Source organism: Podarcis muralis, chromosome 3 (genome assembly GCF_964188315.1).
Source record: "Podarcis muralis chromosome 3, rPodMur119.hap1.1, whole genome shotgun sequence".
NCBI classification, from domain to species: domain Eukaryota; kingdom Metazoa; phylum Chordata; class Lepidosauria; order Squamata; family Lacertidae; genus Podarcis; species Podarcis muralis.
Window position 1 is genome coordinate 114,482,842 of NC_135657.1, and position 15,583 is coordinate 114,498,424.

General features: G+C 39.4%; 1 protein-coding gene across 2 annotated transcripts in view; it reads left to right on the top strand.

Annotated features, from left to right (window-relative positions):
• The window catches only part of PPP3R1 (protein phosphatase 3 regulatory subunit B, alpha), a 41,324-nt gene that overhangs the window by 20,079 nt on the left and 5,662 nt on the right, over positions 1–15,583 (top strand). For both annotated transcript variants that reach the window (XM_028722051.2, XM_028722052.2), the window contains 2 exons: positions 8,256–8,295; positions 11,888–12,064. In XM_028722051.2, the coding sequence (XP_028577884.1) occupies positions 8,256–8,295; positions 11,888–12,064 (217 nt within the window). The remainder of the gene's footprint in view (positions 1–8,255; positions 8,296–11,887; positions 12,065–15,583) is intronic.

Below are 15,583 nucleotides of genomic sequence, written 5' to 3' on the forward strand. Positions count from 1 at the left end.
ATTATTATAATACAATGAAAAATGTTATTCATTTTGCATTTTTGTATCTTTACTATTGCTATTTATTTTTATTGATAATGTTCAACTTGGTTTATGTAAAAAACAAATAAAATGTAAAAAAAACACCCCACAACTATACACCTGTGATTCAACATGGGGTAAACCAAACCTGATTCTGAAATCTAGTCAGGTAAGTTATCTTTTACTTTCACTTTCACTTTACCAGTGTTTTGCTTTACAGAATAGCATAAGCAAAAAAAGACAGATTCCTGCTCTTAGGTTCTTGCAATAGTAAATTAGAAGTGAGAGAAGCACAATCCTCTTCCACCCTCCTTGAGCCAAAATTCCTGGCAGTAGCCACTGTATTAAGTGTAGTTTGTACTTAACTAATGATAATAAAAGCAGGAGTTGCATTAGCTGGCCCAAAGTACTACATGGCAGAAACAGGGGTTCAGTGCTTCCTTTAAAATAGCTGCTAGTTGGTTTGAGCTAATCCTAGACAAAAATGAGCCACATACACAGTATGTCATAAGAGGATTGTAAAGAAGTGTTTTGAAAAGTAACTACAAAATAGCTACTCTTGTGTTTATCATACACTACTGTTAAGATTCTCAAACTACCCTGGGTGGGATCCAGACTCAACCTCAGTAACTGAATGGAGGTATGATTTTGGTGATTACTCCCTGTGCCCCCTCTAACCCCTCCCCAACCCCCCAACCCCCGCTCTGGAGCTGACACTGGGGAGGGTGGGATTACTGAATATAGTGTCTGCCTCTTCTCATCCTCCTCCTCATAAATGCTTGTTCTCTAGAGCTCCCACAAAACCCCTGTTGATCTTGGCATTGCCAGTTATTTTAGGAAAGTGGAAGAAGTAAAAAACTGTTCTAGTTCAATAAAGCATGCTATAATCACAACTAGACTAAAAATCATTGGTGCTGAAGCGTAACAGTGGCTGAATGCTGTAACAGCTTTAACCTGACCTGATCCTGGCTATAATCCTAAATCCTGCAATCCCCTTTGCCGTGGTTCATTATCTCTGATGTCTACATTTTTAAATGCTCTGTTCAAGAGGTATTAATCTTCATTTGAATTCCTTTAGTACTGAAGGTCACTTATAGAAGGTCACTTATTTTAACTTATTGGTGAAAATCATAACCATTAAAATTGGACTGACATGTGATTTTTTAATCTAAAATCTTTACCAGGAGGCTCTCTTTATATACAGTTTATCAGTTTTTTAAACCTCAGATCTTGCCTAAACATGGTATCTTAATTTAAATTATTCTCTGAATCAGAGGTTTTCAACCTTTTGAGTCCACTGCTCCTTTGACCAACTACATTCTTTCTGCGGCACCCTGCAGGGCTCAGGAGCCCAGTTATGTCACCCCTTGCTTGCAGGCTCTCACCCTTTTTCAAACACCCTCCATTTTGGAGTGTACCCTCAGCCTTCTCTCCTCCCCCCTCTACTCAGAAGTCCTCTGGGCATCTACTGTTGCCGTCCACTGCTCTACATCATTAACAAACACAACTTCCATCTCTTTTTCTGTTTAGTTTGCTGTGACACCTGAGTTTCAAAACTATAGATTACCCTTTGCTTTGTTCTCCAAACCATCAGCGGAAACCATAGTTCTGAAATAAATTTCCACTTTGGTAGAGAGGGCAAGTGATGCTCATGGTTTGGTGTTTAGCTGCCACAGCAAACTAGGGGTAGCCTTAAACAGGCAGTCATGGGGAAAGAGGGAGTGTGTGAGCTCACAACTTGTTTCCCAGTCCTTCAAACCATTGTACTGTTGTATCGAGTGTATAAATCAGGATTTTAAAGGGGATGCCTGGCTTCTGGGGTGGGGAGGAATAATTTAGGATGAGCTTTTGACAAAAAGAAGCTCTTGTAAGACTGAGAACAGACATTGAAATTAAGACTAGGAGTTGATCATAACTGTCTGGCCAAAATGTGCATTTTAAGAATTGTAGCAAGTTCAGAAAAGGGATGTCATTAATTTCTCTCCTCTTGGGAAAAATTATTTGCAGACTATCTGGCCAGCTCAGAACTATCCCCAGCTACCTTGCCATCTCTCCCTCCCTCCAGAGAGAACTTTCCCCCAAACAAACCCCATTTGCAGGTGAGGCAGTGAAGCAGGCAGAATCCAGACCCACCACTTCTTACCCCACATCCAAAGACAGATGCCCCATTTTCTTTCATTTTGTTTCCAACCCCATGAGCCAAAATCTTACTTTTTCAGTCACTAAATCCTCAACCCCTCCAAAAGCTTTGTTTTGTTGAGATGGAAATCTCCCTCTAAATTGCTGGCTGAAAACTTCTGTTCTGCCAGGCCTATGCAGACAATGAAGAGAGGTATCTCCCACAATGGGTTACTGATCTTTGTTTTTAACTTTGCTGTTTTTAACTTTTTAGCATTTTATGCTTTTATTGTATAGTTTTATTTTATTTTTACTGTTGTCGTTGTGAACTGATTTGATACATTTTGGTATATATTCTAATAAATAAATAAAGTATTAATTTATGCCATTAAATTTATATGCTGCTAGATTTCGGAAAAAACCTCAAAGTGCTTTAGAGAGACAGAGAGCAATAGAGACAAATGGCAAAGTTCAGATGGGGCGGGCTGAGGAAATTGGCAAAAGTTGCTTAACCCTCTTCAAGGGTGAGATTCCTTCATTAGCTCAAAAAGTCTTCTGTGGATAGAAGGAATGTCTCCATGAAAGGCATTAGATAATATCCATTCTGTGACGTCTGTAACTGAATTCTGTTGAATGTCCAAAAGCAGTAAAGACGTTTTCAGAAATTGGAATTTCTAGATTGCATGTCTGGACTGAGGGTAGTGTTGTTTTTTCCTATTAACCCATAAACAAGAGTTATTATTATCAGCAGACATCATGTATGGTGTTTACATGATGTACAAACTAAAATTTATTTTGAAGGTGAAATGCATATGAACACACTAAGTTTATAAGTTCTTTCTTGATTCAAGAATACTTAAATGTTGGGCAAAACTATCATCTTACATCCTTCCTTTGTTTTGTTTTTGGCAATAGCTTACCTTCCTTTCTCTCTGCCAAGTTTCAATTCTAAGAAGCGACAAAGTGTAATTTTACTGTAGCGCTTCTTGTGGGAGCAGAGGGAGAGTGATTCATGTTGACTGAGGTAATGTGTCAATACAATGTCCACTAAGATGGACACTGTCATTTTACTATGGTAACTCATCCATCAATTCTAGGGAACCAAGAGTCCAGTCTAATACCTAATCCACTGCTTCCTTGGCTGTAATTTGAGCAGGTGGAGCATTTCTTCCTAATTTCATTGACACAGTAAAATAGTAAAAATGAAAATTTCACATATATTATGACCTGTTTTTCAAAGCTGCCTGTTTCCATGCATCATGTTTTCCACATTCCTTTCCACATTCTCTGTTGGTTCATTGATCTCTCTCATACCTTCAACTTAATACTCCCTTCTAGAGAGAGAGAGAGAGAGAGAGAGAGAGAGAGAGAGAGAGAGAGAGAGAGGGAGAGTAGGAACAACATAATTATGCAATTCTCTTTTAAGCAATCATAGGAAAATAGTGAGTTCGCTTTTGAATGGTTCCTCGGGATCAGTGTTTTTTTAAAAGAGAAAAGATTGCTCCTGTTGCAGATGCTCCACTACACACAGGTCCTAATTTGCTTGAAAGTGGGGAGATATAACTTGCCTCTGGAACAAAATGTGATTCTCTTACCAACTGAATCCCATTTAATTTATGTCTAGTCATGCTGAGGTAACATGAAACTTTTTCTTTTGAGGCAGAAGACCGTAGGTGTCTTACTTGACTTATACAGTTTCATTCCTACCCCATGGGTTGTTGGTAACAGCACATTCCATCAAAGCAACATGGTTTGGTAGACCACATAGCCTCCAAATCAATGAAAAGTACGTTTGATATTTCTCTATATGCTTAGCATTGCTTTTCACTAAAGGGTTGGCCAAGCAGGTCATTGTGTTCATTAGCCATTCTGTCTAAACGTCTTTTCTCTGTTTTGTTTTGTTTTTATTGCACATAGGTTAGACTGCTGTGTAGTTTTCAAATTAAAATATTTGTGTTGCCTAACTTTTTTCTCTCTGTGTGCTTGCTCAGTAAAAGGACCACATTCTCTCTCTCTCCACTTTTCAAGAAGTGTCATGGCAATCAAACATCTCTTTGGACTACAGTGGCCTAGTGATGTGTAGGCCTCAGCATTCATTGTTTTTGATAATAGGGCAAAATAGCTCAGAGGAACTTTAAGTTTTTGTGTTGAAAGTAAATACTTTTTACTTTGACCAAATACTTTTAAATGGTCAAACATTTTAAGGGCCTGTGATTTAAACTCCGATGTCTCCATTCCTGAGATCTACTGCTGTGATAGATCTGTGCATTACAGCCAAGTCTTAAGTTGATTCCTCTCCATGACTATAAATAGTTAGTGAGTCATAGACAACTGCTCCCCAGGTTAAGTGTCCGTCAGCTGTAGACCTCTCTTTCTGTCCTCTGGTTTTCAGTGATCTTAATACTAACCTTTCAGTATCAGGTTAGAAAATCTTCACTGCTTGAAGTCTCCTTTTTCATCCTCCCTCAAAAGTTTGACCAGATTCCTCTGTTGTTAAGAAGAAAAATAAAAATATTGACGTTAGCTGTGCACTTTTCTGAGTTTGCTATATTACCAGTCTGGAGAGTTGAACATTATTATGCTTCTTATTTTCAGAAGACCTTGTTACAACCTGATACATGCATTGCACCTAAAGAACCCCATTTGAAGTCCGTAACTTCCTTTTCCATTCCCTCTTAATACTGTGACCGGATGCAGATTCTAGGGCTTCCATATCAATTAATTTCCCCCCTCCCCCCCCCCCACTTAATTGCTCTGTTTACCATTTCATCCAGAAGTGTGGAGCCTCAGACCTTGGGATCAAATGCAGACTGCCAGCCTCTCTTGTCTGGTTCTTTACCTTGACTGTACTGTGTGTTTGAACTGTAGTAATGTATTTTGCTTGCCTGGATAGAGGGATGTAAACTGCTGAGTTTATGTTGCTGAACTATAGCTTACCGCAGAAAGATAGAAGTCACATCTGTTGCTGCAGCCACTGCTGGCATGGGGCCCATGCAGGGTTGCCCATGAGGCAATGAGGTCCGCTGGCTGAAATGAATTCACAATCCCTAATCTAACATGATAAAGAGTTCCGGAGAATACAAAAGCTTGCACCCTATCTTGTAATATTTTGGTTGGCTTTATAAAAATATTTCCCTAATATGGATTTTTTGGAATAAACCTGCACAGTGTTTGAACATAGTCACTGGTCTACACTCTAGCTAAGCAATGTACAGCTATATGGTAGGCACACCTGCATTTGCTCAGTTTGGGGTGATGCATGAATTGTGTCCACCTAGAGAAAGCAGATCTGACCATAATGACACATGCTACTGCATAATCCTAACCATGTCTACTCAGAAGTCAGTTCTATTAAATCCATTGGGGCTTACTCCTGGTATATTATAAACTGTATAGATTTGATAGTGTCTGTACTTTTCTCTCTCAGTACTTATTTACTTGGTTATGCCAGAATAACTGAGTTGTTCTATGGTGTTTGTAGAAATAGGTGTGTTTTATCCTTGAGTGACTTTTAACGTTCTTGGTGCCATCTTTTGCAGTTTCTCTGTGAGTGAAAAAAACCCAAACTCTGTTGTGACAAAGTGATAAGCAGGTGCTTGGGACTAATGCTAGATTTGATTTGGTTTTATTTGAGTTTTTACTCCAGTTACTGTGTGTTTAATTGGTTTTATGTTTTGGTTGTTCCATTATTGGTATGTCAGCTTAGTTGCTAAACAATTCGGCTCCCAAATGCCACAAACCTGGAAGTAAGTGTTCTGGTTTGCGAATGTTTTTTGGAAGCTGAATGTCCAAAGCGGCTTCTGCTTGAGTGCAGGAAGCTACGCCAATCGGAAGCTGCACCAACAGTTTCAGGAGTCAAACGGACTCCCAGAACGAATTAAGTTTGAGAACCAAGATACCACTCTAATTTGTTAGTGAGTGTGTGTGTGTGTGTGTGTGTGTGTGTGTGTGAGAGAGAGAGAGAGAGAGAGAGAGAGAGTGAGAGTGAGTGAGAGTGAGAGTGAGAGTGAGTGAGTGTAAGGGGTGCTAGGTGAAAATCACCACCCTTCCTCCAGTGAGAGCCTCTGCTAGAGACCCTTCCACCAATCAAAGGAGCTCTGATATTTGCAGGAAGGGTATATTTGGATCCAAATCACTGACCAGGCTCTCACTTTGACCAGTTACTGTGCTAAAAGCCTCAAAGATGACTTAAGGGTGGCACATGCTCATGGTAGCTTTGTATACCCAGGTTCAGCACATAATTAGGCTTTGGGAACTGTACTGTGAAAAAGCAGTGTTTTTCTTCTGATCCACCTCCATGTTCTTTGCAATTAGCAGCTATGTTGGCTGCCAGCCACATAGAAATGTTGAGGATGTGTGCCGATTTGATAAAATAGCATAGCTTGTTGTGCAATTTCAAGTTGCTTGTACACCTTTAAGTCTAAGAGCAAAGCTATAGGATTTGGAGGCCCAGGTGGTATTGCCTTCACACCTTAGAGGTAATTGGGAGGATTTATGGTAGATAAAGTGATTTGAGCTGTGAATTAGGTTGTGAATTTTGTATACGAAGACTTGTTAGCTGATGGAAAAATGTATCACCACCAAAGGGTCAGTTCTTTGGATAGGTATTTGGGGTGGGAAGACGGGAGAGAGACATCATCAAAATGGTGACAAAAAAGGAAAGAGGCATACCTTTTATGTGCTGATAGTTTATTTACAGAATTGTTTGTTTAATTCACCTGCTTGAGGTGTTTCAAGCTTGCACTCTTTTTCAAAGGCAGCACTGTTAGTTGAGATTATTTCCATTCTCCAAGTGACCCCAAATAGCCAGGAGCTCAGAAGTAATTTGAACCTTTAGAACCACAAGCATTGTACCCCAGAAGTGGTTTAGTCATGCTGGCCACATAACCCAGAAAGCTGTCTGTGGACAAATGCCGGCTCCTTCGGCATGAAAGGGAGATGAGCGCCACAACCCCATAGTCGCCCTTGGCTGGGCTTAACCGTCTAGGGGTGTTTTACCTTTACCTTTTTACCCCTGGAAAAAGAGCACATCTGAGGATTCAGTTAAATCAAATGACTACCTAAATAGAATTCTTTTCAGGAGCCAAGAGCTCTTGTCTTTTTCTTTTTTTGTTACAATACTACCGTGAACTCTGTGCATTCTGCTCTGACTCAGCTGAAAGGCTACTGTACAAATGTTCAATAAAGGTTATTGAACATTTATTTTTCTAGAAAAAGAGGTGCTGGAACTCATCATGAACACCTCCCTTGTTATCTTATAATGACAATGGCACCCACCTGAGAGGTGCTGGAACTCAGAAATCAGCTCTGGAAATGTCATAATACAATAACATCAATCTAAGTCATTCTCACAGTGCACACATTGAAATAAACAGGCTTGTTACTACAATCCATTGATCTTAGTGAGTGTACTTTGAGTAATACCTGGTTGGCTAGTACTCATAGTGTTTCAGGGTGTTTTTTCCATATATAGCATGTAAAATCTTGAGATGTATTTAGACTTGGACCTGTTCTGTTCTTACATATTTTATATGTAAATTGATTTACTCTTTCATTAGGATTTTTATTAGCTGCTGATGTTTTTCCTGGGAATAAATTCAGTATATCAGGAATTATTATTTATTATATTTCTGTCCCACTTTTCCTCCCAAAGCAGCCCATGGTGACAAACATCAAAATGTTAGAGCAATGCAATTTTAAATAAAAAAATAAACATGTTAAAAATAATCATTTAGAGCATCTAAAAACATTTAAATAATAATGTACCTCACAGTTATTAATTTCAAGGTTACCATATCCAGTAACTTTCAGGCATCAAATGCTTAAGTAAACAGGATGTTTTTGAATAGTTAATAGTGAGGGATACAGCTTAGCAGGAAGGAGATTCCACAAACAGAGAATCCCCTCCGAGGAGGCCTTGTTGCAGGTCTGTGCCAAGAAGGCAGCAACCAGAGGTGGCACCACTACCTATTAATGATTTAGAATGAAATTTCTGGTGTATGTGGTTTTGGAAATAAGAACAGGAAACAAAAATAGGTATATAAAAGGTTATTACTTAACTTCACAAACTGTCTATAAAGGTGCATTTGTAACTTTGTTTCCCCCCTTTTTTTCAGGGAAATGAGGCAAGCTACCCACTGGAAATGTGCTCACATTGTAAGTTCAAACCTACGTTAACACTTTTTTCTACTAAGCTGTGACTTTGAAGGCTCTGTATAATGTAATTGTAACATCTTTATAGCTTATTTCGAAATTGTATGAAGTATGTCTTAGTGCAGTTTTTAGTTATTGCTTTCTTATAATGTATGCTTCTTCAGTGAATGCTTGAGGTTGAATCCAACAAAGTTTGTGCACAAGCAGAATGGAATTCCACTTGCACAGTGAGACGTCCTCACACTTCACAATCAATTTCAAAGGTTAGGGGATTGAACAGATTTTGGTGGTATGGTGGGAGCGGGGCTGTGTGTGTGTGAGAGAGAGGGGAGAGGGAGATGAAATCCCATTGTGTAAGTGGAAGTACACTTGCACAACATTGAATTGCACCCTTACGTATTTATGGTAGAGTCTAAACCAGCAATTAAAAACCCATGCTGATGTGCAGAATGTGCATCTATTCCAGTACATCATGTGTCATGCTAGCTGTTCAGAAACCTCCTATATAGCCTGAGACCTGTGAATGTATCTGCTCTCCACATAGAATCATCTTGCCAGACAGGACTTCCACCTCACACGAAGACACACTTTTCTCCCCAAGGACATGACCCTCCCCCTGCTCATGTTGACACTGTATGTTTCAACACACGCACAACAGTGTTAGTAGGGCTGTTCATGCGCGCCCCCCCCCCCATTTCAAAATGGATTTGGTAATCCGGATTGGCCCTGGGGTGATCTTGACTTGATTCCAGAATTGAGATGGTGATCAGGAAAAACTAATATTTGCAAATCTAAACAAAAAAGAGAGACAAGACAATAAACTAACCACTGCTAATAGAATGAGGGCCTGGTAGTATAGGAAATAATTACATGCACCAAGAGAACGCTGTGCTTTCAAAAATAGGGCCAAAATTGGAGGAATGTGTGACACTGCCCTAAATAAGATAAGACAGACAAGAATTATTATTTTTAAAATAAGAGGATGGGACTGCTGGCTTTCTTCCATCCTTTCTTTCCCCAATCAAACATGGGTATAAGGCTGGAATGGACTAGAGGAAATTCAGACAAGCTGAAATATTAACAAAACCACCAAACTAACTGATCACCAACTTTTTCAAACATTCTTATATTGTGTCTATTCAGCATTTAGGAGACAGTGAATTTGGGCTTTTGAATAATATCTCCTTTTACTCTAGATCTCGGAGGCTACCGTTACCCCATGCACAGCACAAACTGATTTCACAGCCCCGGTTGTTAGGCTAAGACACGCTTCTGGGTTTCTTGAATATGACATGATTCTATGACATAAGAATGTAACTAAAGAACAGAACAGTTTTATGGGGTACCCTTTCAGTCTTTAGCCAGCAGGACCAGCTCCTTTGAGTTCTCTCCCACTTCCCAATTTATCAAAGATCCATTTTTAAATTGTAAACCTTTACAAAAAGGTTACATCTTGCCTTTTGTCATTTATAATCACAAAGTTGCCCTATCTAGGTTTCAAGCATCTGCACTGGTTTCTTGTAGTCTTCTGGCCTTGATTCAAGAAGTTCTACATACTGAGGGGGATCACTTTCTTTTCCTGTATCCTGACACAGTCATTGAAATCAAGCAGTTTAGAAGCGAAATGGTGTGCAGGAATGCATCTTTCACAGCAATTCCTACAATATTCCTATAGGCATGGCTTATCTTCTTTTCACAAATGGTGGTCTCCATAAAATCACCAGTGAATTCATTATTATGTTTTGATTTGAAACAAGAATTAATAAGTTGTATCTTCATCATAGTGGTTACTCCTGCACATGAATTTCATAAATTTTGAACAGCATAAATATACAAAGAGGTGGGCGGTTTCCTAGCTCCAAATTACACTTCAACTTTAGACACCTAAAGCTGGGTGTCTTCTGAAGGCAGTATGAGGTTTTCTTTATTACAGCAGAATTGACTGACTGCATTTGACAGCCCTTTTAATTATTTGCATGATACATTTAACCTTTTTAAAAATGTTATGTAACTCCTATGTGAAAATTCCAGAATAAAGTTCTGCTAGAATTAATACTGTGACCATATTCAGACAGAACAATCTTAACCCTTATCTAGGGAATGATTGGAACAGCTGAGCCACACCACCATCACTTTCAAATTTCTGGGTAAAAAATGGGGGGATGTTTTGAGGAGTGGTGCCAAGGTGCAGTGGTGCCAAGGGACCCAGATCAGACCCATTTTGACGGTGAAGCATCTCCCCCATCATTAGTGAGCTTGGGCTTCATTTTACCCCCCAGAAACAAACACCAGAGGGTTAGAATTGCTCTCTCAAACTACCTTCAATATGAGAATTCCTTGTTTTCTCACAGACACATTTGAATTCTGTTCAAAGGAGAAGTAAAACTGCAAATATAAAGCATTTTCTGCAGCCATCGTTGTTTATACAGTGGTGCCTTGCAAGACGAAAAGAATCCGTTCCGCGATTCTCTTCGTCTAGCGGTTTTTTCGTCTTGCGAAGCAACCCCATTGGCGGCTAAGCGGATTAGCACTATTAGCGATTTAGCGCTATTAGCGGCTTAGCGGGCTTAGCGGCTAAGCTGTTAAAAGCCTATTAGCGGCTTAGCGGCTTTGAAAAAGGGGGGGGGGAAGCAAAAATAAATAAATGGCGAGACTCGCAAGACGTTTTCGTCTTGCGAAGCAAGCCCATAGGGAAATTCGTCTTGCGAAGCGCCTCTGCGACGGAAAACCCTTTCATCTTGCGGGTTTTTCGTCTTGCAAGGCATTCGTCTTGCGGGGCACCACTGTAAACTGCTATATGGCAGGTTTGGGTTTGTTTCCCTGTTAGATGCATGGCAAGTAAAGATAAACTGTTTTACTCTGCCTTTCATTGTGACCGCAACTTTTCAGGTGTTGATTTCTTGTAACAGTTGTAGTTTGAACAAACTTTTAAAAATCGATTGTGTTCCACCTTTTGAGGGAAAATTTTTAGCCAGACTTAGAAGTTTTTCAGTACTCGTGCAGAAACGAGGTCCTGGAATGAGACCATGCCCATCCCATCCATCAAGAAAACAGATTTGATTTTCTTTTCTCTTACAGAAGAGATAGCTGTGGTGAATTCAGAATGCAATCTAAGCTAGTATCTGAATAGCACCTTTTTTATTTCTACCTAATCACAAGAAATTGAAATTGATACGAGATTTAAATGATTGAATTTCTTTTTGAATGAATATTAGCTGACTCCTTTTTGAAGATCCTTGATGATGTTATATACGGTTTAACAGAGCGAGTCTGTGATAAAGCAGGATGGATGTTTATATAGTTGAGCAGCCATGTGACTAGAATTAGCTAGTATTATCACTCCTTTGAACATTTGAGTCAGCATACAGTAGTTTATAGTGAGCTGTAAGGTTAAATGTGTCATGGCATGCCCTGTGAAGAAAGGTAAGCAATTTGAATTGGTAATGTTTAAAGCTAACCCTTTTGTATAGAAGTATGTAGAGTTACTATATACTTTTAAAGAAATACCACTGCATTACAGTGTCATTGCTTCATATAAAATAGTACAGTGAACTGTTTCTAACAATATACTTTTTTCTCTTTCCTTCCACCCCAGTTGATGCAGATGAGATTAAACGATTGGGAAAGAGGTTTAAAAAGCTTGATTTAGACAATTCTGGTTCTCTGAGTGTGGAAGAGTTCATGTCTTTGCCTGAGTTACAACAGAATCCACTGGTACAACGAGTAATAGATATATTCGATACAGATGGGAATGGAGAGGTAGACTTCAAAGGTAAGAAGCCATTCTCTCTGGATATATTAAATTTAATATGTGAAAGCAGTGTGTTCACACTTGGACTCTAGTTAGAACATTCTGCTGAAACTTGGCTTTTTGGTTTTTTTCCAGCGCAGTCCTATACATGTCTGCTTTTTCAGTCCCATTGAGTTCAGTGAGACTTACTCCCAGCTAAATGTGTGTAGGATTGCAGGCATTGTTTGAATTACTACATCCCATAGAATATGCGTGATAATTTGGTTCTTTGCTTGGGAAATTGTTCATGAAGTAAGGAGGAGGAAATGGAATATTCACCATTTTGGGGTACTATTTTGTGAAATTTATGTTACTGCTCAGTTGTGTTTGGTGAAGGACCTCTAATTTTCCAAGTGCACAGAAAGTTGTCTTTCCTATAGCATTATAGGGAATGTACCAATTTAAATAATGGTATTATGTAAGATCATTTCCCTTAAGATCTAACTTGTGACTAAGGCTGCAGTTTTATCACATACTTATGAGTAGTCCCTTGAACCCAGAGGGGTTTGCTTCTGAGTAGGCATGCATACGATTGTGAATGCTGATAACTTGTGAGGCTGTTAACTGCCAGAATATATTTAAAAACATATTTTGGCTTCCATTTACTTAGGCTTGTTAGAAGAAAGTCATAATCCAGCAAAAGTTCAGCAATTTTTTTCCTGTTTCAATGGGAGGTATTTTAAACATATTCTTAATTTTCCCATTAATTCAATATTACTTAAAGGAGCTTTACAGAGTCATAATTTGGGTGATATATTACATGACAGAAACTTAGCTCACATATTTGTAGTAATCTTCACTGGTTATTGCTTGTCACTACAGGGTTTGACACACAAAATTTAGAATGTGAGCTCTTATTTTAAATTCTAAAATTGGTCACTATCTGACCTTAACTAGGATGTGAATTTCAAAAACATAAATAGCTGCTCCACTGAAATAATACAATTTTTCTGCAAACGATGGCTGGATCTCGTGCAGGTATACAGATAGTGGCTTAGGTCTGTGAGTTGATAATATGCAATTCATAATCTCATCGTAGTAATCATCATTTTATGCCCTTGTTTCCTTTGTCAAATCTTAACTCTAATTTTTCTGTTTGCAGCATAGGTCCCAAGGGGGCAGGGTCTAGGAATGAGCAGCTTTCCTTCATACTAGTACTGGCTCAAGTTATTACCCAGAGTACCTGGGTAATGTGGAAATCTGGGGCCTTAATAGGATTATCCTTTCACCCATATGCACATCTGAACAGTATTATCCATACATTTCCCCCCTCCTCTAAACAAGGGAAGAGAAATAATAATAACCTGGGGTATATTTTATTTTAAGCATTTATATTCCACTTATTTGCACTACCAAGACACTTTGGCCTCCTGAGATAGGGTTGTATCTAATAGCACCTTCAAGCAATGAACTTGATCCTTCAGGAGGAATGCAACACTATCCAGAACAGAGCACACAACCATTCCCAAATGAGTCAAACAGTTCAAATAAAACTATGGAAGCAATACAAAGCAAGGAGTTCAGGATGTTTTCTCCCTTCAGTTTTAAAGGGAAAGCATGCCAGGTATGGTAAACAATAGCCTCACATTTGAAGATGGGTCTGTCTGTCCTAATACTCTACAACTAGATATTCCAGTGAGCACAACCCAGCTATACTGATTTGCTCTGCCTGAAGATATTCTTCCACCCAAGAAAGTATCAAAGATGTGCATAACCATGGAAGCCCTTTAGTTGTTATGTTCTTATATTGCTGGACACTTACATTTGTATATTTTAAGTCACCACCTACTTTTAATTCAGCCTTGACATAGTTTCAAGCTTTTGGATAAGGTTAGGATTTGCATTTAAAGTGTCATTTGTGTGCAGCTTTTTAATGAAAAGCCACAATATGACAAATTAGAAGGATGACTTCAGCACTTAAAAACTACATTATTTATGTTTAATAGTTACGAGGCCTGCTGCTCACATGCAGTTTTTCTACATATTTTTTACTGAATTTGACTGGTGCCAAACTATAGTGACTATAAATATATGCTTGTCTGCCTCCCTTGTTAAAATGTAGAATGTTTTTTACCTTGGAGGGAGTAGGTGGGGGACTTAGAAGTCATAGCATCGGAAATGCAGTCAACTTTGGTTGGCTTCATTCTTTATTGTCACCTCTTTTAGTTGTCATAATATCAAGCCTCTAACTGTGAGTTGGAAACTATGGGTGCTTTTAGTTGGGGGGGCGTTACCTCAAAAACTTCTTATTCAGATCCAGTTTTTGAGTGTATAATGGGCACACAATTATTATCCACACACTCTCATTCTTTCAGTCATGATGTTCCTTGCTTTTACACCACCTGCCGTCCCCATGAGTGGGCAGAGCTTGATGAAACCATATGTAGACTGCTTTTCTGTCATTTCCTTCAGTCATTTCCCTGCCCTTTGCTAACTTTTTTTGTTCTGGTCATGCCTGCAGATATTTCTATCCCTGTGCACACACACCTTAAAATGAAACTCAAGAAGTGCAAAAGAGCACAATTGTGAACATTATAAGCGTTAGCATGTTCCACAATGGGCAAAATGAAAGCAGGGGTGTGGGGGGGGGTAATGATTTCCATTTGGTTTTTCTTCATAAATTGATACCAAGGTCTTGTCCAAGACTATTAATTTACCTAACTAAGGCTTTTAGAGGGACACGGGTGGCGCTGTGGTCTAAACCACTGAGCCTTGGGCTTGCCGATCAAAAGGTTGGCGGTTCGAATCCCTGCGATGGGGTGAGCTCCCGTTCCTCAGCCCCTGCTCCTGCCAACCTAGCAGTTCGAAAGCACACCAAAAAGTGCAAGTAGATTAATAGGTACCGCTCCGGTGGGAAGGTAAATGGCATTTCCGTGCTCTGCTGTGGTGTCGGTGTTCCATTGCGCCAGAAGCGGCTTAGTCATGCTGGCCATATGACCCGGAAAAAACTAACTGTGGAGCGGAGAAACGCCGGCTCCCTCAGCCTGTAAAGCGAGATGAACGCCGCAACCCCAGAGTCGTTCGTGACTGGACTTAACTGTCAGGAGTCCCTTTATCCTTTACCTTTTTAAGGATTTAAGAAGAGTGATTAAGAGGTCTTTCACAACACTCCACTATATTGTTTTGAAAAATAAAAATGAGATTAGTCTCTGAAGAGTAATCGCTTTGTAGAGCTCATGAGAGAACAGTTGCTTTGAAATTTGCCCTCTGCAGGTGGTAGTTGGTGGAAATAGTTAGGCGCATCAAAACAGAATGGCTAGGTTATGCTCACGTGAGGAGCAAACAGAAGTAAGGGTATGGTGATAAGGGGCCACTGAGCAAAACATTACCAGCATTTGGTGAAATAGGCCACCAGCCTGAAAGGAGCTATCACACTAGCAGTGACTGTGTATATATTCTCTGCAGAATGGATAAATGGAAATCAAACCAAGAAAAACGATGGACTGGCATTTTAAATTACTTTGCGTGGACACTGCAAAAAGTCTATGGCAGTATCAATTC